At 38.9% G+C, this 27,016-nt stretch overlaps 1 protein-coding gene across 2 annotated transcripts in view; it reads right to left on the reverse strand.

Annotated features, from left to right (window-relative positions):
- Positions 1 to 1,032: 1,032 nt before the first annotated feature.
- Positions 1,033 to 27,016, reverse strand: part of ifih1 (interferon induced with helicase C domain 1) — a 48,840-nt gene continuing 22,856 nt past the window's right edge. For both annotated transcript variants that reach the window (XM_043693872.1, XM_043693873.1), the window contains exons 6-13: positions 26,357 to 26,480; positions 23,627 to 23,848; positions 17,196 to 17,452; positions 12,072 to 12,221; positions 9,409 to 9,570; positions 6,221 to 6,411; positions 2,429 to 2,522; positions 1,033 to 2,339 (exon numbers count right to left, since the gene is read on the reverse strand). In XM_043693872.1, coding sequence (XP_043549807.1) covers positions 2,163 to 2,339; positions 2,429 to 2,522; positions 6,221 to 6,411; positions 9,409 to 9,570; positions 12,072 to 12,221; positions 17,196 to 17,452; positions 23,627 to 23,848; positions 26,357 to 26,480 — 1,377 coding nt within the window. In that variant the 3' untranslated portion in view covers positions 1,033 to 2,162. The remainder of the gene's footprint in view (positions 2,340 to 2,428; positions 2,523 to 6,220; positions 6,412 to 9,408; positions 9,571 to 12,071; positions 12,222 to 17,195; positions 17,453 to 23,626; positions 23,849 to 26,356; positions 26,481 to 27,016) is intronic.

The raw sequence follows: 27,016 nt of genomic DNA on the forward strand, positions 1-27,016 counted from the left end.
TAAATTGCCCGTAGTGTTAGGTAAGGGGTAGATGTAGGGGTATGGGTGGGTTGCACTTCGGCGGGGCGGTGTGGACTTGTTGGGCCGAAGGGCCTGTTTCCACACTGTAAGTAATCTAATCTAATCTAATCTAAGTTTTCCTCTTAGGCTTTCTACAGCAACCTGAACTCAATGTTAGGTTCAATAATTTAAGAAACTGGCTGCATTATGTCTGCCCTCCTTTCGTAACCAGCAGTGGTTGGGATGCGGCCTCACAGTGCCAAAGACCCAGGTTCAATCCTCGCCCTCAGATGATTATCTGTGGGAAGTTTGCACGTTCTCCCTGCATCTGCGTGGGTTTCATCTGGGTGCTCCCGTTTCTTCCCACTGTCCAAAGATGTGCAAGTTAGGTGATTGGCCATGCTAAATGTGAGGTTATGGGGATAGGGAAGGTTGGATCTGGGTCTGGGTGTGATGTTCTTCAATGGGTCAGTGTGGACCTGATAGACTGAATGGATTGGTTCCACAGTGTAGTGATTGTATAATTCTATGCTTTCACTGACATTCTCTCCTCTACCATCCACCCACCCATTTCCCCAGGGGTGTGTCATATTTGTATCCTGTTTACTTTGAACATAGTAGCTTGTATAATTCTCTTCCTTTCACAATTTAAGTTACGCTTGCTTATGTCTTTTTTTTCTCCACTATTAATAACAATCCCACTGTCTTTTGCATTGAGCCCATGCATCATCTGTCCTCTTGCTCCTCCTTTGCTTCTGTCAAAATTATTTTTAAAAACAAACTATTTTCTGATATCTTTCAGTTCTAAAAAAAACATACCAGATATGAAACATTAATCCTTTTTCTTTCTTCACAGATGCTGCCAGACCTGTCAAGTTTCTCCAGCATTTTCAGTGTCTATTTTTGATATAAATATTTGATATAAAATATTTGAATATAAATACCAAAAAATATTTTGACTTCTGATGCTGGTTTAATCCTCATTGTTTCAGCATGTCATGAAAGTTTATCAAAAAGGCAGAAAAATAAACATTTGATAAAAAGATATCTTTATTGAGCATAAAACATTGCACTTTCCATCCACATAAAAAGTGCATAAATATAATTGATAAAGCAGTCAGATGAAAACATTGCTGATCATGTTCTTTCTGTCCCAAGCTTTCAATTCACGATAAGCCTCCCTAATCCTTAGTAGCCAAAAATCTCCTTCAGGAAAGTGAACACTTTATTTTCCTTTGCACTATAAGTTATATCTCAGTAGAATGACTTAGAGGATCTGCAGATCTGTTGCAGATATCAAGACCGAGAAATGTTTCCATGCAGTGTTTATTTCTTCAGCACTACTGAGAAGATATATAATATGTTGGACAAGTATATTAATATTTCTGCCCAGAAACCTGCCAACCACTGCAATGGATATAGAAAACAAACTCACTTGAAGCAGAATTTGGGCTCACTGCATGCAAAAGGTTAATACATTTTCAAGAATGGGTTGCCAAAAGGAAGCGAGCACCATTATTTGTGGATCCTCAGCTCACTTACTACCAAGAAATGTAAAGCTAAATACCAAAAAATGTTTCGACTTCTGATGCTGGTTTAATCCTCATGTTGTGATCCTACACCTTCTCTGTAGCCACTGTAGCCTCAAAATCAATTAAACTTGGCATCCTAATTCCAGTGTTCCCTTCCTCCTAAAATATCAGTACATTTTTTGCATGTCAGAATGTGGGCCATATTTTTGATCTCAAGTTCACATTTTCTGCTGTGATCTAATTAATGTTTAAATGAATCACCTATGTCTGTTTGAAAGTGTGTACATGTTCCTATGCAGGCAATGCAAAATCATCATGATAAAGTTACCATGGTCGTGGTTGCACAGAAAAATGTAAAGGTTGCACACACTAAGCAAATTTCCCATGAGTTTTTAAAAAAAAATGCTTGTCACTTCATTATTATGCAAAACACAATTACAACAGGAAAAGTGTTATCTAAATCATTTGATGTTAAGCTGGTAGTAAATTAAAATTGCACAAATAAGAGTTCAACCACAGAACTATTTATAGGCATTCTGTAGTATGACTGTAATTTAACTGATTGGTAATCAATGTTCAGCAAAATGAAGGTATGTGGTAAATTGAATTAAAATGGAAACTGCCAACACATTATCTGGGACTTTCAACATATCTGACGTAGTCGAAATTAGGCAGTTTGAAGGGAACTTCGCTCCATTTTTTATAAGTGTTTTTTTCAACGTTCTTCTCATCAATAACCACAACAAAATTTTTGATTGACAAGCATGGTAAATCGACTCCACGATGGACCATCATTGTACCCCATGGCTTTAAAACAAAAAGAATACAGTTAGCTGTATGACAACTAATTAAATAGTAATTAAACAAGTTATATATTTGATTAAGTCTCATTTTACCTGGCCACAATTCTTGCAGTAGATCTCTTGATTTGTTTGGTAATCAAGACATTTCTCTTGCAAAGCTTTATTTTCTCGCTGACCATATAAATTTCTACAAGGAAATGTTGATAATTAAAATTCTTATTTAATATGAATTGAATTAAATATTCATCCCCCTAATTACTGGTTTAATCATTGTATTTAACAGTACCAAAACACAATTAAAATAATTCCTGTGATATATTATTTAGCAATTCAGAAAAAATACTGTCTTTTATGAAATATTCAAAATAACCGGCTCTAGAAACATGGCACTTTTATTTCCCAAGTCAACATCAGCCTTAGCACCTGCATGTCTTTGTTAAAATCTACTTGTATTAAATTTTGCAAAAAATATTTTTTTTTTGAAACCAAAATCTAAACATTCAATAGTTTCCATTATTTATTATTATGTAAGGTGTAAGATGAAACATTGATTATCAATTATATTGTTATCAGTGCCATTGAACCAAATTACAAAACCCATTGAACCAAATTTAAAATGGTGCATGTAATCTCTGTAATATCACAATTCACCAGCACCCATAAAAATCAGAAATAAGGACAGAAATCCTGGAAAAACAATGAAATTCAGTAAAAGAAAAAGATTGAATATCTAAACGGTGTTATTGCAATTTCCATAGAGATTATGACTTCGAGAAAAGTATTTTGAACTTGCAGTCAATAGCTGAAAGGATGACTAAACAACATATATATTAGGCAACATATATTTTAAACCAAAGAAGAAGAATACTCCCCTTCTTATTTTTATCACAAGGAAAAAAAACTTGACAGATGTACACACCACCTTCCTTTAAGTAAACATTCAATTCACCCAGAATCACCCCAAAAGAATTTTTTGCCTTCTGAGAGTTAACCTCTTTTTCAACTTGGTAACATCTAACGCTTCTAAGGCAAGCTAGATGAGTCTTCCAGACTCATTTAAAATCCTCATGAATTTGACCTTTTTAATCCAAGTGCATTCCAGCATGGTAAACCATAGAGACCTTCAGCCTGTAGCTGCTGTCTCCCTTTCTCTCTGGACCCTGACAGATTAACCAACCTGTCGATAACATACAGTAATATTTTAAGGAAGCCTATAAGCCAGTTTTTAGAATAGCTTCCGTCGCATCCTTTCCCATGGCATTATAAATTCCATAATCCTTGAATGCAAGTATAAACTCTGATTAGGAGAAAGTGAGGACTGCAGATGCTGGAGATCAGAGTCGAGAGCGTGGTGCTGGAAGAGCACAGCAAATCAGCCAGCATCCGAGGAATAGGAGAATCAATGTTTCGGGCATAAACCCTTCATTAGTTATGAAGTTTGTGGGCGGAGAGGCTGAGAGATAAATGGGAGGGGGAGTGAAGCTTGGAGGAAGGTAGCTGAGAGTGCAATAGGTAGATGAAGGTGGGGAAGAAGGTGATAGGTCACAGAGGAGGGTGGAGCAGATAGATGGGAAAGATGATGGGCAGTCAAGAGGGCAGTGCCAAATTGGAGGCCTGGGACTGGGATAAGGTGGGGGGAGGGGGACTAATGAGGAAACTCATTAGTGCCATGTGGTTGCAGGGTCTCAAGATGGAAGATGAGATGTTCTTCCATCAGGCATCGGGTGGTTAGGGTTTGGTGATGGAGGAGGCCCCGGCCTGCATGTCCTTGGCGGAGTGGGAGGGGGAATTGAAGTGTTCAGCCACAGGGCGGTGGGGTTGGTTGGTACAGCTATCCCAGAACTGTTCTCTGAAACGATCTGCAAGTTGGTGTTCTGTCTCCCTGATGTATAGGAGACCACATCGAGTGCAATAGATACTGTAGATGACATTTGTGGAGGTATAGGTAAATTTCTGTTTGATGTAGAAGGATCCTTTGGGGCCTCGGACAGAGGTGAGAGGGGAGGTGTGGGTGCAAGTTTTGCACTTCCTGTGGTGGCAGGGGAAGATGCTGGGAGTAGGGTGAGGGCTGGTGGGGGCGTGGATCTGACAAGGGAGTCATGGAGGAAATGGTCTCTCCGAAATGCTGATTGGGTTGGGGAGGGAAATATATGCCGAGTGGTGGGGTCTGTTTGTTGGTGGCAAAATTGGCTGAGGATCTGTTTGTACGTGGCAGAAGTGACAGAGGATCTGTTTCCGATTAGCCATCCTTTAGAACCCAACTCTAGGGTGGCACAGTGGTTAGCACTGCTGCCTCACAGCAACAGAGACCTGGGTTTGATTCCATCCTTGGGTGACTGTGTGGAGCTTGTACATTCTCCCAGTATCTATGGAGTTTTCCTCCGGGTGCTCCAATTACCTCTCACAGTCGAAATGTATGCAGGTGGATTAGCCATGTTAAATTGCCCAGAGTATCTAGGGATATGCAGGGCAGATGAATTAGTCATGGGAAATGTAGGGTTACCGGGATAGTGTGTGGAGGTGTCTGAACGGGATGGTTAATGTTGACGCAGTGGGCCAAATGGCTTATGTCCACACTGTACGGATTCTGTCCTATCAGGAATCAAATTGGCAGATTAAAGTATCCTTTTACAACTTGATATTTTTAACACTGGACTTGGAGAACTTCAGTTTGTCCACCAACATCCTATCGAAATGCATTCTGTCCACTGACATCCCATCTTTGGCATTGGCTGCAAGGATGAATACCTTACACCTTCTTTCCAGTAAAACAATCAAGGCCTTCCTTTAATTCTTAGAACCAGGTCATCCATACCTATTGTCAGTGGACACACTTCATTTTCTCTTAAGTCACAAACAAAATAATCTTATAAGCATCATAACTGTAACAGTATACCCTTAATCAGAAGTAACTTCATCATAGAGTAATAGAGATGTATAGCACAGAAACAGAACCTTCAGTTCAGCTCGTCCATGCTGACCAGATATCCTAAATCAATCTAATCTCGTTTGCCAGCATTTGGCCATATCCCTCTAAACCCTTTCTGTTCAAATACCAATCCAGATGCCTTTTAAATGTTATAAATGTACCAGCCTCCACCACTTCCTCTGGCAGCTGATTCCATATACATACCACTCTTTGCTTGAAAAAGTTGTCCCTTAAGTCGCTTTTAAATCTTCCCCTCTTGCCTTAAACTATACCCTCTAGTTTTGGACCCCCCCGTCTGAGGAAAAAATCCTTGGCTATTCATCCTATCCATGCCCCTCATGATTTTATAAACCTCTGTAAAGGTCACCCTTCCTTCTTCAACACGCCAGGAAAACAGTCCCAGCATATTCAGCCTCTCCCTATAGCTCAAACATTCTGGCAACATCCTTGTAAATCTTTTCTTTCAAGTTTAACAACATCTTTCCCATAGTAGGGAGCCCAGAATTGAATGCAGTATTCCAAAAGTGGTCTAACCAATGCCTTGCATGACATCCCAACTCTTCATCGCAGTGCATTGACCAATAAAGGCAAATGTACCAAACGCTTTCTTCACTAACCTGTCTACCTGTTACTCCACTTTCAAGGAACTATGAACCTACACCCCAAGGTCCCTTGGATCGGCAACACTTCCCAGGATTCCACCATTAAGTGTATAAGTCCTGCCCTGAGTTGCCTTACCAAAATGAAACACCTCAGATCTATCTAACATCTGAGCAAAAGTACAAATACGAAAGTACTTTTTTCTCTCTTTCCAAAGGCTGTTTGATCTTCATATTTCCACAAATTTACTCTTATTTCAGATATTAGCACCTTTGAAAGCATGGAGTGAACAATAACAAAAATTGAAGATTTTATGCATTTCATGATAAATTTTCAGAAGTTTTAAGAAATCTTACTTGAACTCATCTGTGACATTGACATGGTGCATGTTTTCGATGACTTGAATATCTTTTCCTGAACAAGCAAGCTTGCTGCAGGTATTACAGTGGAAGGTCACTTTGGAAGGATCACTTTTTATTATTTTTGCCAAATTCTTCCTCCTTTTCAATCTGTGTTCCATGATGTTCTGCCACTGCCTTTCTACTATCTGATCATTGGAAAAGCAAATGGCAATTATACAACTGTTAAACAATGCTCTATGTTACACTTAAAACCATAAGAGATAGGAGCAGAAGTAGTGCATTCAGCCTTTTGGTCTGCTGCATCATTCACTGAGATCATGGCTGATCTTCAACTCTGCTTTACTGCTTTTTCCATTTAATCTTTGATTCCCTTACTGATTAAAAATCTGCCTATATCAGCCTTGAATAGACATAACAAACCAGCCTTGAAAGCCCTTTGTGGTAAAGAATTCCACAGATTCCACCACCTTCTAAGAAAATATATTTGTCCTGAACTTCGTCTTAAACATCTGACCCCTTATTCTGAGATTATGCCTCTGGTCCCAGACTCTTTTACAGGAGGAAACAACCTATTTGCATTCACCCTATCGAATCCCTTAGGGATCATGTATGTTTCAATAAGGTCCCCCTCAATTTGCTATATTCCAATGAGAATAGGTTCAGCTGACCCAACCACTCCTCAAAAGACAATTCGTCCATTCCAATGTCAGCCGAGTCAGCCATCTCGGGACTGCCTCCAATACCAACGTACCTTTTCTTAGATAAGGAACTTAAAGTTGGTCACAGTATTCCAGCTGTGGTCTGACTAGTGCCTTGTGTAGTTTTAGAAAAGCCTCCCTCCTTACAAACTCCATTCGCTTTGAATTAAAGGCCAACATTTCATTTGCCTTCCATATTACCCACTGAATTTGCATGCTAGCTTTTGTAATTTATGCATGAAGATGCCAAAATCCCTCAATTCTTTAACTTTTTATAATCTTTTGCCATTTAAATAATAATCCGCTCCTTTTCTTTGCTAAAATGCATAACCTCACATTTCGCCACTTTATATTCCATCTGTCAAGCTTTTTGCCTACTTGCTTAACCTGTTGATTTTCCTCTGCATCCTCATCGTCCATCCTGTCTCTGTGTCATCCACAAATGTGGCTGTGGTACACTTACTTTCTTTATCCAAGTCGTTTGTTTTGTAAATAGTTGTAGCTCCTGCACCAATTCCTGTGGCACTCCATTAGTTACAAGTTGCCATCCCGAAAGTACCCCCCTTCTCCCAACTCTTTGTTTTCTGCTAGTTAGCTAGTATTTTACCTCAATGTCATGGACTCTTGTCTTAATAAGCAATCTAATGTGAGGTACCTTATGAAATGCTTCTTTAAATTTGATTTATATACAGTTACAGTATAAAACTTATACCTCTTAAATTGCTGTTAAGTTATTGTTAATTAAATGAAATTTTAATTACAATCCCAAATTGCATTTGATCAGCTAAATCTCCAATTTATTTGAATTTCAGAGAATTTAAGCACATGAGAACACTTCTTAATTTTCCTGGGCAGTGTGGTTTCATCTTGATGGAAAAGACTAGTCATTCAATGCATACTTTGGAATCGACCCTGTTTACAAATTATACATCAGCTATTTCAGGGCCGTCATGTAATTACTTTCAGATCCACTTTTTGGAAAGAATGCATCCCACAAAAAAGTATCATCAACTCAGTATGTGCTAAATTTTTAAAATGTTATTCAGTTTTCAAACTCAATACCTTCAATGTGAAAACAATCAGCTTTTGAAACAAAAAATACCCAAGCAGAATGCCAACAATCCCCACCAAAAAGCACTGGGGAGAAAAGCTAAGCAACAAATCACTATTATGCTGTGTGCAGGCAGACTGGGAAAGAAAGAAAGTTACTAGCATTTGAAAATTCTCTGACAGTTTTGTTTTTGTTGCTTTACTGCCTGTAAACTGAAGAAACTATGAAGACAACTGGCATTATTTTTGATTATCGGCTATTAGTTTGACCGAAACATGCCACTGTAAAATGCGAAAGCCGTCTTGATAGTTTACAATTGTGCAATTCCTGTGAAGTGCCGGCCTAAAGGCACAATTCATTTTTGTCAATTGCATTTGCAGTGTACACCAGATGAAACAGCTGCATCAGATACAGTGGAGAAGTCTACACAACTGACCTTATTCAATAAATGTTTTTCATCACATGTATTCCCTCTTGTAAAAGCCAGAACAAATGAAAGGATAAAAATAACTTACATTTTTTGGCAAATTTCAAAATCTTAGTCTGTTTAAATCTCAAGAGATTATGACAATCTTAGATCCATAAGCATTGTTGTCATATGGTAAATTTGGCAGACAATTTGCAGACAGTAAGATCCTCTAACAACAATAAAATAACAAACAGAAAATCAATTTTAGTGATATTGGTTGATGAATAATTATTGGCCAAGGTCCCTGCTCTTCTTTGTGTTGTGCTATATGCAGAATTTTATATTCATCTGAGATTGCAGATAGAGCCTTTATGCCATCTCTGACAGTGTAGCTCTCTGTCAGTACTGTATCAAAATCTTAGGTTGATGATGTGCACTGGGATGTGAACTACAACCTTCTGAATCAGAAATGATTGTGCTAACCACTGAAATTTGCATGTATTCTAGGTTGTGATTGCTGACTGCAATAGTCGTTGAGCACACTAACATTAATGAGAATTAATGTGTGCAAAAAGCCCATGGCAACATATATAGGGGAGGAGACGGATTTTACAATGGCCATAGTATGTACATGATGTGGAGGTGCCAGTGTTGGACTGAGGTACACAGAGTTAAAAATCACACAACACCAGGTTATAATCGAACAGGTGTATTTGGAAGTACAAGGTTTTGGAGCGCTGCTCCTTCATCAGGTAGCTAGTAGGACACAGATATAAATTCCCCCACAGGACTTCTACAGTTACAGTGTCTGATCAGGTGAAAGTTCAACCCATTGCTCATTCTGAAGTGTAACTTACCATATATACTTGAGTAAAAGTCAATCACATGTAAAAATCTACTGCAAATTTAACTGATCAAAGCTCATTTGGAGTGGAAATTCAAATTCAAATCACTAAAAATATCATCAGCATTCAGAAAAAAAAAGGCACAAAGAATTCATCTGTGAAATACTTCTTCTAAGTACCTGTTTTTTGTAATCGTCTTCTGGCATTTCCTGCACTTTTTGAATTGCTGCATACATCATTGACTCACGATAAACATTCACACTCTCACGTTCAAGAACTCCTGACCCTTCGTTTGCTACTAAGGCATAAGTGCTATCATCAGACCGTGCCCTTCCGCGAGCCTGCAATATTAACGGCAGAATAAATGTATGTTTTGAAAACTCTCAGTGAGATGAGACATCCTAAAACTATGTATTTCAATGATTTGGAGATGCCGGTGTTGGACGGGGGTGCACAAAGTTAAAAATCACACAACAGCAGGTTATAGTCCAGCAAGTCTAATTGGAAGCATTAGCTTTCGGAGTGCTGCTCCTTCATCTACCTGATGAAGGAGCAGCACTCCGAAAGCTAGTGCTTCCAATTAAACCTGTTGGACTATAACCTGGTGTTGTGTGATTTTTAACTATGTATTTCAATGAAGAGAAAGGTCACAATGACAATTGCTCTGTCATAAACCTTGATTTTTTTATCTTGCAATGATTTCTTATGAATAACAAGAATAACTATATAATATCAAAACAACATGCAAGAGAGTAACAAAGTGGACTGAGTTTGATTTCAAATATCCTTGCCTGAAATCAGTGAGGTTATAATCCCTCATTATGGGGTTGATAACCGTACTGTCCATCTTAAAAGTTATGTCCAAAGCATTTGCATGCTTCAGGTAACAGATACCTTTTAATAAGGAAATCAGATTCCCTAGCTAATCAGACCTTGATAAATATCAATTTTTAGGTAGAAATTGATTGAATCTTCAAACATAATCTGGACCAACTCCCCCACAATAGACCTTGCTCCAAAATGTATCTTGCTCTTGTTAGCTCTGGCCAGGTTTACAGTCTTCAGACTGATGAGCAGCAATGGGATGCCTTTTTGGTCTATTGCATTTCATCTACCAAATTCAGTCAGAGGATTGACTTGGACTCTGGAATGGTCAGCAAACCAGCATGCTCTGCTTCTCTTGTGAATGGGTTAAATATATATGGCTGAATGAGACTGTCCAACTAGGGTGGAAAGCACTGAGGATTGAACAGATTAAAACAAAGCACCAATCATTTGTGGATTATGGTATGATTTTAGGTGAATCAGGGCAGCGATGTTGCAATTTATGTGTTGAGTTGCGCCACAATCTTTATGGAGGATAAGAGAGGGTGTGTATGGCAATAGTAGGGTTTGACACTATGGATGGACAAGGAAAAAGTTTGAGAATTTTAAAATCCACGCATTTCCAATTAGGAGTCATGAAGGTCAATGATGACAGGTATCATGGTTGGACAGGATTTGCTGCAAGTTAGGATGTGGGGAGCAAAGTTATTGGCACCACAACCTTATGGAGGATTGATGATGGGAGGCTGGTTAGGGAAATGTTTGAATAGTCAATCTCGAGGTAACAAAGGCATAACAATTTTAACAGCTAGCAGGATGAAGTAGGACCGAATTGAGTGATGATACATTTGGAAATTGGTGGAGTCACTGGCTAGGGAGTACAATTTGCGTGGGACTGAAACAATTTCCTTTGGTCTTCTCAATAATTTGCTGGAGGAAATTTCTATTCATTCAGTGCTAGATATTGACAAGCAGGTAATAGAGTTAAAATGAGACTGTGGAGAGGTCCAGTAAGATGATGCTGAGGTAGGGCTGGGTGTTGTCATGCTGTACAAGTGAAACTGACAATGAGATTTTGGATTATGTTGTCATGGGGCAGAATGTAGATGAGAAATAGGAATGGAGCAAGGATAGGTCCTTAAGGAGGCACTGGATATAAGATTTCAAGAGTGGGAGTAGAAGCCATTGCAGGTGATGCTTTATTTCAACCAGATAAACAAAATGGAACCAAGGTTGGCAGAGTCCCTGGATAATGGGCGGCACGGTGGCACAGTGGTTAGCACTGCTGCCTCACAGCGCCTGAGACCCGGGTTCAATTCCCGCCTCAGGCGACTGACTGTGTGGAGTTTGCACATTCTCCCCGTGTCTGCGTGGGTTTCCTCCGGGTGCTCCGGTTTCCTCCCACAATCCCAAAGATGTGCAGGTTAGGTGAATTGACCATGTTAAATTGCCCGTAGAGTTAGGTAATGGGTAAATATAGGGGTATGGGTGGGTTGCGCTTCGGCGGGTCGGTGTGGACTTATTGGGCCGAAGGGCCTGTTTCCACACTGTAATGTAATCTGTAAAAATCTGTAAAATGTTGGAGAGGGTACTGTCAGGATGGAATGATCAAGCATATAAAAGACTGTATGCATATTGAGAGAACAAAGAGGCATAAGTTTATCTTTGTCTCAGTCACATCAGATATAATTTAGAACTTTAACAATATGTTTTAGAATTGCAGCAACGGTGTAAACTTGGTTAAAAATATTCAAACATGGGATTTCTAAGAAAGCTGGATACAAGTTTGAGAGAGGACACATGTTCAAGAACCACATAGAAGGAGAGCACATTGTAAAAGCAGTGATTCAGCCATTTCATTTCTATACCCTCTTCCTACATAACTGTAACAATTTTTCAATGCTGAATTAAAGACATATGCTCTCAAAGGCACATGTCGTAAGGATTGTGTCAAAAATTCAATATGGTGCAAAACTACAATGTTTAATCTAACACATTCTATTTCAAATAAACTTACCTGAACCATAGCAATCTCATTGGTGACTAGACCATAACGGATTACAAAATTACATTCTTTAATGTCTAGACCTTCTTCAGCTACAGTAGTTGCAATCAGCAGGTTAATGTCTCCATCATGGAATTTATTCAGCACCTCCTTTTGTTCGTTCTATTTAAAGAATAAAGATATTGGAAGCTCAGAGGTAAACAGTTCATGAATATAGATTATAGCTAATATACCTGAAATTTAGTTACGTACCCCTATATATCTATACTCACAATTATCTTTAAGAAGATGTCAAGCTAGGGATAAATTCATCACCTCATAGACCCACTATTGATTTTAGCAGCTGAGGAGGACATTAAAGCAGAATAATGATATGCTGACTAATTATGACATTGAAGTAGAAAAGAGTGATTTTTTTTGGTTAATACTCAACAAATCATTATGTAATAGTTAATCATGATGTAATTAGATTATGGCCTAGCTTATTTCTAGGCTATTCTATTGTAAGTAAAATCTAATGTTGTGCAAATTCTGGGAGTCTTAATTTCCCTCTTAATTAATATGGAATTCTGTTTTTCAACAAATAGAAGAATTTTTAATAAATTTAATATATGCAAAAAAACATTTACAGTAGAAAAATAATGTTTAGCCATATACTACTCATTTTTAGGAGCTTTAAGCCACAGTTAAATTAGGTCAAATTTGAATGAACAGCATTAAATTAGTCTCCAAGGCCAAATCTTTAATGTTTTCATGTAAAACTATAGCCATGCTTATAAAAGCTATAATGATGAGATCATTTTTACACCCTGACAATGTAAATTATTGAAAAAAGGATACTATGCTGTGCATTTTTTAATTCACCTCCACATAAGAATATTTAAACAAATCTACAATAACAAAATACATAGAGAGGAAGTTTAACTGAAACTACCTATATAATAGATTTTTTTCAGAAATTACAATTTGTACTTTTCCATCCCATCTCCATTTGATATAATGCGATTCCATAAAAAAGAATGTACAATAAGGAAATGGAGCAGAGAGTGGATCAGTACTTTATTGAGATTCCATTTAACGTTTCACAATCCCTATTTTTTTTTCCGCAGCATATGGGCTTCATTGGGAAGATCAACATTTATTGCCCAGCCCTAACAAGTGGTGATAGTGAGCTACCTCCTCGATCCACTGCAGTCTGTCGGATGTAAGTACATGCAACTTGCTGTCAGTAAGGCAGCTCTACAATTTTGATCCTGAGGAGAGGAAAGAAAGAGTGATGAAATTCCAAAGCAGGATGGTGTGGTTTGGAGGGAAATTTGTAGGTGCGTTCCCATGTATCTGTTACCTTTGGCCTACTAGGTTCATGTGTTTGGAAGATATTATTGAGGAAACTTTGGTGACCTGTTGATGTGCATCTTGTAGATGGTATACATTGTTGCCACTGTGCATCTGCAGTGGAGGGAGTGAATATTTATGTTTGTGGATTGGGTGCTGCTCAAATGGGCTGCTTTGTCTTGGAAGGTGTTAAACTATTTGAGACTTGGTGGATTTGCACGCAACAGGAGTATTCTATCTGACTTGTACCTTCGAGATGGTGGACAGATTTTTGGAGGATTAGGGAGTGATTTACTTGCTGCAAAAGTCCCTGCTCTTGAATTCACAACTACTCTAGTACAGTTTTTGACCGATGGTACCAGGATGTTGACAGTTGGAGATTCATTGATGGTAATGCTTTTGAAAATCGAGGGGTGATGGTCAGATTCTCTTGTGTTGGAGATGATAACTGCCTGGCATTTGTGTGGCACGGGCATCATTTGCCACCTATCAGCTCAAGCCTGAATGTTGTTCAGATCTTGCTGTACACTGGTACAGATGCCCTACATATCAAATAAGTAGGGAATAGTGCTGAACATTATGCGATCATCAATTAGCACCCTCACTTCTAAAAGAAGGCCGTTGATGAAGAAAATGAAGATGGTTGAGCCGAGGACACTACTCTGATGAACTGTTGCAGTAATGTCTTGTGATTGAGATAACATACCTCCAACAACTGTAACAATTTTCCTTTATGTTAGGTATTACTCCTAACATTGGAGAATTTTACCCCTGATCTCCATTGGCTTCAATTTTGCCAGAGCACCTTGATGTCAAGGACAGTCACATTCATTTCCCCTTTTGAGTTTAGCTGTTTTGGCCATGTTTGAACCAGGGCTATAAAGTGGTCAGGAGCTGAGTGTCACAGGTACAGTCCAAAATGAGCATCAGTAACCAGGTTATTGCTGCTTGATATTACTATCGAGAACACCTTCCATCATTTTATTCATGATTAAAATGAGGCTGAGAGAGTGGTAATTGACTGGATTGAACTTGTCCTGCCTTTTTTTGGACAGGACATGCCTGGGAGGGATTCCATATTGTCTCGTGGATGCCAGTGTTGCACCTGCACTGGTGCAGCATGGCTAGCGATACAGATACAGATAGTTTCAGACTATAAGTCTTCACTGCCGTTGAAGGATTTTGTCAGGGCCCAGACCTTTGCAGCACCAATGCCTTCAGGCATTTTTTTGATATCACAGTGAGTTGTATTAAATAGCTTTCATGATGCTGTGCACCTAAGGAAGAGTTTGAGATGGATCATCCACTTGGAAGTACTGCTTGAAAATAATTGCTGATGTTTACCCTTGTCTTTTGTGTTGACTCAACTCTTTCATTTTTGAGGATTGGTTATTTGTTGAGTTTTTAGTTGTTTGATTGTTTCCCACCATCCAAGATTGGACATTGAAGGAGTGCAAAGCTTTCATCTGATCCATTGTTTGTGAGATCACTTAATTTTGTCTATTGCATGCTGCTTCAACTGCTTGGCAAATAGGTTTAGCTGTCTTGTAGTTTCATGAAGTTGACATCTCATTTTGAGGTATATCATACTGCTCTTGGCATGTCCGCTTGCACTCTCCATTGAACCAGACTTGATCCCCTGGCTTGACGATGATGATAGAATGGGGGAGATAAGTCAGGCTATAAGTTTACAGATTGCGGTTGAGTACAAAGTTATTGTTACTGAAGGTTGCCAAGTTTTAAGCTGCAAGATCTGTTCTGAATTCTGTTAAGCACAGTGGTGGAGCCAGTGAACATGATGGAAAATATGCCAAGTGTGAAAGTGGGACTTCATCTTTTCAAGGACAGTGCAGTGCTAAAATTCCATAGCGGAGTTGAATATTTGTCCTCAGGATATTAGCCTAGAGTTCTAAGTTACTTGATCTTACCACTACACCACGATTCCCTATATGCATAACTAAGTAGTTTGTATGAAGTCAAAATAGGGAGGAATTTTCCCCTCCCTGGTGTGGCCAGAGTAATAATTAAAAGTATGATAAAATATTAAGAGAATTCCAAAAAAAAATCAAGAATCTAAATGTTAAGAAAAGGTTTTGTGATTTGCCTCTTAAGCCTTAAAGGGGAACTTAAGAATCTTGCCATTGAGCAAAAACTTCCTTACTTTCATGCATTAATAACCCAATTTGTCTTATTCAATGTCACTTTTAATTCTCCTCTTCTTCCCAAAATGTAAATCAAAGTGGGTGCCCAGGCAACTGCAGCTTGCCTATTGCTTATCAAGACAACGATCCAATTGTTTCTTCACCATAATGCTGCTGCATGCCTTATGGCCACAATGTACTTTGGCTCTTTATCCATGCAAGTCAGCACAGTGAGGACACCAGTCTCATTATGCCTGCTCCAAGTGCACTTCACGTACCACTTCAGCCCTTAAACACTTTACTTCAGGGACACGTAGAACTTACATTCTGTCAGGCCACTTTGTACAGGGACACAGATGCATCCCGTGTATCTGCACACGATGCATCTTCTAGCCCTTGGCTTTCTTTCTTAGTGCTCACTCACTTTACGCTTAATTGGAGGCTACCAGCTTCTGACTACTTCGTATTGTTTTCTTAGCACACCTTCACTAACTTCAGAATTACCAAATCTGTGCAGCGTATGTTGTTTTTCAGCATACAGGATTTTTAGTGCTCATGTTCACACTTCCAGCCTCCATGGCTTCAACTGATTTTTAGTGGATTGGGAGAGGCAGATAGTTCATCACGTTGGGGAGGACTGAACCATAAAAGGGGTGAATGAGGTGCTTTTCCTGCGAACTTTAAGCCCCAAATGCCTCTACTCTTCAAAAATCATCTCTTCAAAAACTTAATTATTACCAAAATGTACTACACATTTAGTGACAGTAAATTCCGTCAGCTACTTTCTCCTTGATGGCGCCTCTCCTGATGTCCCTGAAAGGTTCACATTGAACATGTAGAAAGTTCTGCACATGGACACATTGTAAAATACCCTGCCAGTGAAAATATGGTGGCATCCAAATAAGCACAGTAAACATGGGTGAACGGGATGGAATGACATCATTGGCAAGGGGTACTTCTCATGTACACTTCCCACATATACACTGAGTATTCTGGGGTGTCGGCAGATCTCTTATCAACATTCTTTTGATCCACAGAAATATTTACTGTATCTCCTGTTCTAATATTGTTTTCGGATTTGCTCTCTATTCCCTCCAGTCCAAATACAAATCAGTAATGCAAGTGATAAATAAAAATAATCCTAAAATAGAACACCTGCTGAACATTGTTATCCATTGAGAAAGTACTTTTAACTATTACTGTTTCTCCACTTCTAATTCTTATTTACTTCAATCTGCTCACCTCGAATGCAGTAATCTTAATCCTCTCCAAAAGTTCCAGTATGAAAGTTTGTCAAAAGTTCTCTGATACTCTACATAAGTAACTTCCACTGCCATTCCTCCATCCATCATACTTACCCCTGCCTCACGACTCTTGATCTGTGATATGCTTATAAAACATGTCACACATTACCTGATCTTATATAATACATCTTACTTATGTTACTAATGTATTTTAAGTCCTGATGTTTCCTTCATTGATTCAGCATTAATTTTTAGTCTGATTATGGTTCTGTTAAGTACCTCAGGATGTTTACTAAGTTAAAGACACTATTTAAATGTAAATTTCTGAAATGAAGAATGAATCCAATATGTAATTTGTAAGAGTTCTGAGATCACTGCAAACAAAGTTGACTTCATTTTTGAAGAAAGCATTTTACCTGCGTCATGTGTTTGAACTGACTGTTATTGCCGGCTCCAGTTAAGTAATGAGCCTTAATTCCAAATTCCTTAAATTTCTCATTCTCTTCTATCCACTCATACAGAGCATGTGCATTTTGGCGTGTCTTTGTGAAGATAATGCCTCTTGAGTTTCGTTTTCTGGAGAATTCTTGAAGAATAGTTGTTCGCAATTTTGTCAATTTTCCATTTTCATTCTCAATCTCTCCAGCAAGAATCTGAAGCTTTTCTTGTCGTTCTGAAAAACAGGATATTGTTTTTAAAATGTTAAATCCCTTCCAATTCTGTGAGGCCAATTATTACTCCTGAATTTCCGATATATACTTAAAGTAATTGAATTTCATCATTAGTTAACATCATTTCCTAAAATTTACCTTTGAAATGTTGATGTCAAGCATTATTAAGCAGAATATACTTGAGTTTGACCACTAAACAAAACATCTTCATTGAAACCAATAATTTACTTTTATCATATTCATAGATTAGCTACTGCATTGACATGGGGAGAAAGTGAGGTCTGCAGATGCTGGAGATCAGAGCTGAAAATGTGTTGCTGGAAAAGCGTAGCAGGTCAGGCAGCATCCAGGGAACAGGAGAATCGACGTTTCGGGCATAAGCCCTTCTTCAGGAATGAGGAAAGTTTATCCAGCAGGCTAAGATAAAAGGTAGGGAGGAGGGACTTGGGGGTGGGGCGTCGGAAATGCGATAGGTGGAAAGAGGTCAAGGTGAGGGTGATAGGTCAGACTGGGGTGGGGGCGGAGAGGTCAGGAAGAAGATTGCAGGTTAGGAAGGCGGTGCTGAGTTCCATGGATTTGACTGAGACAAGGTGGGGGGAGATGAAATGAGGAAACTGGTGAAATCCGAGTTCATCCCTTGTGGTTGGAGGGTTCCTAGGTGGAAGATGAGGCGCTCATGACATGACATGACAATTTTATTTCCTACATCAACAATCCTTAGGTCCAGGAGCAGGAGTAGATCATATGGCCCCACAAGCCTGCTCAGACATTCAATGCAATCATGACAGATCTTCTGCCTTCAATCTACTTCCCTAGATTTTCCCTATAATAACTCCCTTACAGGCCAAAAAAAAAAATATCTATCTCAGTTTTTAATATACCCGACGATGGAACATCGATGGAACATTAGATTGGTTCAAAACATGATGAAAGTATTAAGTAGCAGGGAGTTTTGCGGACTTAAAGCATGGAGCAAAAAATAATCAATTGCTTTTAGGAACCTTAGAGAGAGAGAGTTTAACTCAGCAAATATTTGGCAAAGGAAGGGTTATAGAGGCATAGAGTTATACAGCACGGAAACAGATCCTTCGGTCCAACTTAAATGTACCAACCAGATATTCTAACCTAGTCTAGTCCCATTTCCCATTTGGCCCATATCCCTCTAAACCCTTCCTATTCATATACCCATCTAGTTGCCTTTTAAATGTTGCAATTGTACCCACCTCCACCATCACCTTCCGTATGCTTTCCTTTATTGGTCAGAGTATTGAGTATAGGAGTTGAGAGGTCATGTTGCAGCTTTACAGGACGTTGGTTAGGCCATTTTTGGAATATTGCGTGCAATTCTGGTCTCCTTCCTATTGGAAGGATGTTGTGAAATTTGAAAGGGTTCAGAAAAGATTTACAAGGATGTTGCCAGGGTTGAATATTTGAGCTACAGGGAGAGACTGAAGAGACTGGGGCTGTTTTCTCTGGAGCATTGGCGGCTGAGGGGTGACCTTTTAGAGGTTTATAAAAGCATGAGTGACGTGGATATGGTAAATAGATAAAGTCTTTTCCCTGGGGTGGGGGTGTCCAGAGCTAGAGAGCATAAGTTTGTGGTGAGTGGGGAAAAATTTAAAAGAGAATAAGGGGCAACTTTTTCATGAAGAGGGTGGTGCGTGTATGGAATGAGCTGCCAGAGGAAATGGTGGAGGCTGGTACAATTGCAACATTTAAAAGTCATCTGGATGAGTATATGAATAGGAAGGGTTTAGAGGGATATGGACCAAGTGCTGACAAATGGGACTAGATTAGGTTAGGATATCTGGGTGGCATGGATCGAAGGGTCTGTTTCTGTGCTGTACATCTCTATGACTCAATGGCCTCCTCTGGCTGCTCATTCCTTACATGCACCACCCTTTGCGTGAAAAAGTTGCCCATTAGATCCCTTTTAAATATTGTCCCCTCACCTTAAACCTTTGCCTCCAGTTTGGATCTCCCCTAGTCTGTGAAAAAGATCTTGGCTATGTATCCTATCCATGCCCCTCATAATGTTATAAACCTCTATAAGGTAACCCCTCAGCCTCCGATGCTCCAGTCAAGACAGCCTCTCGTTATAGGTCAAGTCCTCCAATCCTGGCAACTGTTGTAAATCTTTTCTGAACCCTTTTAATTTCACAACATCTTTTAAAATGGAATGGACAATTTCCTATTGTTTTCATAAGTACGCAGTACATGTGTCAGGTGCCACGTAGCCACAGAGGACACTCATCCCCATAAGTGAGTTCTCTCATTCAATATGATTAGTTGAAATCAAAATCATAATTAGCAGATTTAAAATGGGATACTAAGCCATAATCCCTTGTTTTAACCTATGCTGTTTGATTCGCAGAAATAATTTTCTCTTCAGGTAATTATCCAATTCTCTTTTGAAGTCATAACTGAATCTGCCTCCACTGCACTCTCAGGCAGGGCATTCCGGTTCCCAATCATTTGCTATGTAAAATTTAATTTCTTCATGTTACCATTAACTCTTTTGCCATTCACATTAAATCTCTATCCTCTAGTTCCTGATCCTTCAGCCAACAGGAACAGTTTCTCTCTATATATTCTCACTAATTATCCTTCATGGTTTTGAATACCTTATATCAAATCTCCTCGCAATATGTCCTTCTCTAAGAAGAAAAGCTCCAGCTTCCAACTTAGTAGACTCATTTCAGTTCAAAGGTACTTGAATTATGTGGTTTTCACTCCAGGGAGGTTGGTAGAGGATGGAGCTGAGTGGGTCAAAACCAAAAGTAGATCCTAGGTTGCCATGGGGAAGGCCAAATGCTGAGAACAGCTGGTAAGACTGCCTGCCTCAATTTCCTATGATTTTATCCCAGCTGTAATAAAAGCAGTTAGGTCCTCTATCCCTCACATGATCTCATCACCCCATTCATTCCCCATTGGCTCATCATCTTCATCAGGACAACCCATGGCCAACTCATCACTCTTCAGTGCCCATTCACCCAGTACACATGATGGCATCCAGCACACATGATGGACATAACCAATAATCCTAATTAACAATGCGCAGAATTGGAACATACCTTCCACCATCATTTAGCATGCTTGGCTGAGAACCCTTGCCTATAAAAGCATTATCTCAGCATGAAATCTGCTTTAACACTGAAATAGATTATTGACTTCGCTTGATTGCCATTTTTAAATGAAACACTAAGTTGTTCTTTCCTTGATCTCCTGTCAATGTCTCAATATTTATTTGCACAAGATTAAAGAGACGTAAACTGTTTCATTGACACTTGTGCAGGGTTATAGAAGCAGCTGTATTTTTCAAAGAAGACTTTAAGTGGGTTCTTTTATTCTCTCAGTAGTTCCATACTTACCATTGTTGTCATGTGTCTCACTGATTAAGTCCACAGTGCATACTAGATGAATGGGTATAGAAAGAGCATGAGATGGCATTGAGTAGGCACAGGGAGTATGAAGGGCCTATGGCAAGTGGCTGGGTGGCACAGGGAAGACCTTTGAACTTATACAAAAGATTTGCAAATGAAGACAATAGTTTATGGCTTGTTGTGAAGAGCCATAAACTGTGAATGCTGGAGAAGCTGGCCTGACTGCTTGAAAATTGCAATGGGCTAGGAGATGCCACCCCACATTCAAGTTGACTAGGTCACGAGTGTAGGTTGTGAACATGCTGTTATCCCACATCAGCAAGAATAGGGCTGGGAATCCTGGAATTGGTCCCGCTCTCATTTTTAAATGGCTCCAGGGTCATCCTGATTCGATGAAATCCAATGCCGTGTCTTTATTTATAAATCCCACTATGCCGTATTGACTACTTTTCCCAATGTGTCCTGTCACTTTCAATAATCTGTCTGCACATATCCCAAGTCTCTTTGCTTCTGTAACACCTTTAGAATTATATTCTTTATTTTATATTACTTCTTATCACCTTCCCAGCAAACAATATCACCTCACACTTCTCTGTATTAAAATTCATCTGCCACCTATCTGCCCTTTCCATAAAACTGTCAATGTCTCCCTGAATCTGTCATCCACTTCACAATTATTCCAAATGCTGTATCATTTACAATTTTTGAAATTATGCCCTGTATTTCCAAGTCAAGGTGATTGATGTAAATAAAGAGAACCAATGGGTACCCTGGTGTATCCTATATGTCTGCAGCCAGTCTGAAAAACAACTGTTTATCATTATGCTGTCCTCATAATATTTTGTTTTTGTTGCATGCATCCTTGCCCCTTGCATTTATATGTCCCCAACCACATCACTATTATCAGCGGCTCTGTAGACAATTCTTAACTGAATCTTCCATCGTTTCACGTGTTCAACTTAGACACATTACAGCCTTCTGGATTCAACAGGAGTCTAACAATTTCAGACCACAATTTCTTCAGTAATTTTATTCCCCTTTCTTTTCATATTTTGAACTTGTTCTTCACTTACTTTTGATTTTGGATCTGAACCATTTATTGTTGTTATCATTCTTGTTCTCCTTCTCAGACGGGCCCTTGAGTCCAACGCTGACCTTCTTCCACCCCAGAATTGAGGAGCTTGATGCAACTGAATAGTCCAATGTTGGATCTGCAATGCTGTGCCGCAGGTTGGACATGTGGTGTTTAAGGAGGCAAGAGGGTGTGATGCTCAGAGATGCATGAGATGGTTAGAACCTTCATGGATGCTTCTCCTCCAGTTGGATGTTTTTGGACAAGGCATCCCCAACAGTTACTGTAGATAGTGCAAATTTTCAGAGGTTTTGAGGGTTTGTTCAAAACATTTTCTCTGCCCTGTGAAACTGCTTGCGTGACAAAGCTTAGAGTAAAGAGCTTGTTTTGGGAAATATGTGTCAGGCATTTGGTCAATGTGGCTTGCCCAACTCAGTTGTTTGACAGGAACCTGTGCCATGGATATTGAAGATGGTGGCTTGAAAAAAGACACTGATATTGGAGCGTCAAATCTGCACGGGGATTGGTTGGATTGATCATGTTGGAATGGAGTTGTGCTGAAGTGATGGGAGTGGTAAGCAGTGGAATGGTTGAGGAGATCCTCAAAGTGCTCTTTCCAATGAATGGCAGCTGGCTGCATCTCTGATCTTTACTCTTAGCTTGTTATGAATACCTCCTCTGTCTCTGTGCCATTTCTACTTTTTTTTTGCATTGTCTCATCAACTCTTCTTTCACGTAATTAAAGTTGTGTGTCTTCACAAAGCTTCTCATTAGTTATTGTTCTATGCTTCCCAACTGATCTACTTAAATCTATTACATTTCTATCTTTCCCCTTTTCTGACAAAAGTTCATCAACCTGAAACGCTAAACAAAAACAGCAGTTGTGCGAAAAGCTAAGCAGGTCTGCCAGTATCTGTGAAGGGAAATCAGAGTTAACATTTCAGTTCTGGTGACTCTTCCTCAGATCTCCTGGAATCAAAATGTTAATTCTGATTTCTCTTCTCAGATGTTGCCAGACCTGCTGAGCTTTTCCAGCAACTTCTGTTTTTATTTCTGATTTATAGCATCTGCAGTTTTTTTTTATTTTTAACCTGAAATGTCAAATCTGTTTCTCCCCTCCAAACCTGCTAAATAATTTTTAACCTACTCTGTTCTTTTCATTTTATCCTTTGCTGGTAATTAACTTAACCCAATTTATTTCCACAACACAGTCACTCTTAATACAAAAGAGTATTAAAAACTCAAATTCAGAGAGACAAGGTGAATTCATTTCCGTGGTTCCACATGATGGCCACTTGGCAAACACAACTATATCACATCACAGGCATGAGGTACATCAAAACTAGGTGCTTTTTCACATGAAACTAAGAGGAAAAGAGTTTGACTGAAAGTCTTTGCAGGAAAATCTTATACATACTTTAGTGTGTACATCAACTTTTTTTAACAATGTAACAGAGAGGATTAATGACTGTAATTTGATTTGATGTGTATACGGACTTCCAAAAGGTTTTGTTAAATGACCACATAATTGAGCAAGGTATTATCGGGACAGGTAATATCATACCTTAAAACTAACTAAGGGACCGCAGTTAAAAAACTAAAGAAAGCCTATACAAAAAAAAAATTAAGTTGGGAAGAGTGAATATGACTGGGTAATTAGCTTATACATGAATATTTACTAAGCTTTTCAACAGTATGCTACAAATTAAAGGGAATATTACCATTAAAAAGACCGATAAGATATCTATCAGTATCATCCAGTTTTGACTTTGGTACATCGTCATCATCATCCATGACCTTCTTCCTTTTCTCATCTTTATAGAAGTCTGTGAGATAATTATATGCATCGATCATCCTTATGGTATCATTAATCATCAGGGCATCATTGTATTTTCTTAAATGCTCTGCACAGACACGTAGTTTCCGATTATTCTCTTTGGCTCCTGTGGAAAATGATTCACAATACGTGTGTATGAGTAAGCTGAAGTCCAATATAGTCACTCATAGTTTTCTAAACTGTAGCTACCCAATGAGGCTAAGATTAGCCTCATTCTATACTGTTCAAAACATGAGATGACAAAGGCCCAAAGTTGGTTTGTGACTGTACAAAGATATTGTGGTTACTGCCCCTAATGTTTAAGAATACTTGTGTGTAACCCTAGCACACCTACTGTACATAAGAGGGCTTGGGGTTAGCTCAGTTGGCTGGATGGCAGTCTAGTGATGCAGTTAATGCCAAAGCATGGGCTTAATTCCCATACCCACTGAGGTTACCATAAAAGTCCCACCTTCTCAACCTTTCCCCTCTCTGAGTGTGGTGACCCTCAGGTTAAACCATCAAGAGTTATTTTCCTCTTTCTGTATGACCGTTTGGGACAATGGCAAATGATCTAAACTAGAATTGGAATTACAGAATTGTTCTGGCACAGAGGGACATCATGCTACCTATCATGGCTGTTCTCAGACCTAGAGCTAATCTCCTGCTTTACCCCATTTTCCCAAACAGTGCCCTCTTGAATACCTTAATAGAATCTGCCTCTACCACACTCCCAGGCAGTGCATTCTATATCCTAACTATAGGGCAACCTCAAATTATCCAAACAACATGGGTGGGGAGTATAACTCAGATAAATGATATTCAGATAATCGAGTTTGTTCTATACTCACTAGTGAGGAAAAACATTTTTACACATCACACTTGGTTCATTTTCATATCATTTAAACACATGTCTTCTTGTTCTTCTATTCTTTTATGAGTGGGATCAGCTTCTCCCTATTTACTCTATCCAGCCTATCTAGGTTGACACGGCTGTTAAGAAGGCATATGATTGAATTTCGGAACCATGAGGTCATACTGCAGCTGTACAAAACTCTAGTGTGGTTTGAAGTATTGCGTACAGTTCTGGTCCCTGCATTACAGGATGTAGAAGCTTTGGAAAGGGTTCAGAGATGATTTACTAGGATGTTGCCTGGTATGGAGGGAAGGTCTTATGAGGGAAAGGCTGAGGGACTTGAGGCTGTTTTCATTAGAGAGAAGAAGGTTGAGAGGTAACTTAATTGAGGCATATAAGATAATCAGAGGGTTAGATAGGGTGGACAATGAGAGCCTTTTCCTCAGATGGTGATGGCTGGTGCGAGGGGACATAGCTTTAGATTGAGGGGTGATAGATATAGGACAGATATCAGAGGTCTTTCTTTACTCAGAGAGTAGTAAGGGTCTGGAATGCCCTGCCTGTAACAGTATTAGACGTGCCAACTTAAGGGCATTTAAATGGTCATTGGATAAACATATGGATGAAAATGGAGCAGTGTAGGATAGAGAGGATTCAAATTGGCTCCACAGGTCGGTGCAACATTGAGAACCGAAGAGCCTGTACTTCATTATAATGTTCTATGTTTTGAAAACCTCTTCTTCTATCCAAGAACAATTGCAATTTGCTCATTCATGGAACCATTCATGTAAATTGTTTCTGCACTCACTGCAATGCATTCCCATCTTTCCTATAATGTGGCACCAAAACTCTATGCAAATCGCCAGCTGAGGTCTAAAAGTGTTGTCTGAGGTGTTTGAAAATAGCAATGGATTCACCATTCAGCCTCATTAGATAACATTCCAGTTGCTACCAACATGTGTTTCATTTTGAGGTGCTTAATGGTATCGTCTACCTGTTTTACTAGACAAGAAAAGTAATATAGAAATTAGGGTGATGTAATAGGACACAGCCTGAATTTTGAGGTAAATTGAGAAGATTGTGTATCAAGAACATCCATTGCACCGAATGGTCTCAATACGTCTCAGCCAAATGTCAAGGGTTTTGCTTTAACTATTATTTTTGTGAGATGAGGAGGATCAGGAACGTTCATTCTGAGCCAGAAAGAAAGTGGGAACAGGCACTTAGTTCTTGATTTGCAGATGCAAATATACAAATGCCTATTTCAGTCATGGTTCCTAGGTGCTTATGCTTGTTTAAAATTCAGTCTTTAGCACATTTTTAATGTATATTTTGTGTATGAATGCCATGCTCCCACATAATAATTAAATGTCTGTATGAGAATAAAAAATATCTAACCAAGACATCCACTATGATGTATTATTGATGTTTTCTCATGCTTTCTAATTTTGGATACATTTCTCCATTGCTTGAGTACAATTATAAACATAATCTTGAAATTATAACGTGTACAGTGAATAGCTTATCTAGCAAAACTACTTCATACAAAACCTTGTGAATATTTTGGCTGTGATGTCACAGAAGCGTATAAAACTTAGAAAAATATCAACTATGATGGTTAAAAAGAGAATTTGATATTTAAGCATGAGGCAAATGAACTCAAGGGGAACAAAAAAAGGCTAGGTAGGCAAGAGTCAAAAGATAGAATGAGTGATATGCCTAATAAAATGATCGAATGGTTTACTTAAGTTTCTACAAACACACAATGCTCTTTTTAACCTGATTTCTCTTTCTGCACAATCCATTGCTCATAAGACTGCGTGCCAAAATCTGACGTGGGTTCTCGTCCAAGGTATGTGTGAATTTTTGTCATCATTTCTTTGATTTGTCCTCCAAAGGGATCCTTAAAACCAAACAGAATGAGAAATCAGTAACTTCGATAAAGGGTCTTTAACATGTACTTTGTGATAGTTGAATGTCATTGTCTAAAATATGATCTACTATGTGTCTACATCTGACAACAACACCTTCTGTCTCTATTGAATGGGAAAATAGTATCTATTAGGACAGCTGACATAATTTATGGAGGTTTGAATGCTGTGTATATTCCATGTATTATTCTGGGAGAATGCTTTAAACAACAAAATGTACAGATATTGTAATTTTAGAGTAATGGCAGAAAATGTTGATAACACTCAGCAGGTCAGCTTGTATCTATGGAGAAACAAAAATATTTCAGGTCAATGACCCATTTCAATGTCATTGTACTAAATATTAGTTGGAACTGGCAACAGAATGCAAAAAAAACAATAAAGCCCTAGTTGTTTCCTTTTTGGGATCAGACGGGAATTTTCCAGATTTCATTCTTTCTTGCTAATTGATTTGGGTTTTTAAAACTTGTTTCTTGCCTCTTCCAGGAAATCACTTGATTTTTCACAG

Source organism: Chiloscyllium plagiosum, chromosome 7 (genome assembly GCF_004010195.1).
Source record: "Chiloscyllium plagiosum isolate BGI_BamShark_2017 chromosome 7, ASM401019v2, whole genome shotgun sequence".
Classification (NCBI taxonomy): domain Eukaryota; kingdom Metazoa; phylum Chordata; class Chondrichthyes; order Orectolobiformes; family Hemiscylliidae; genus Chiloscyllium; species Chiloscyllium plagiosum.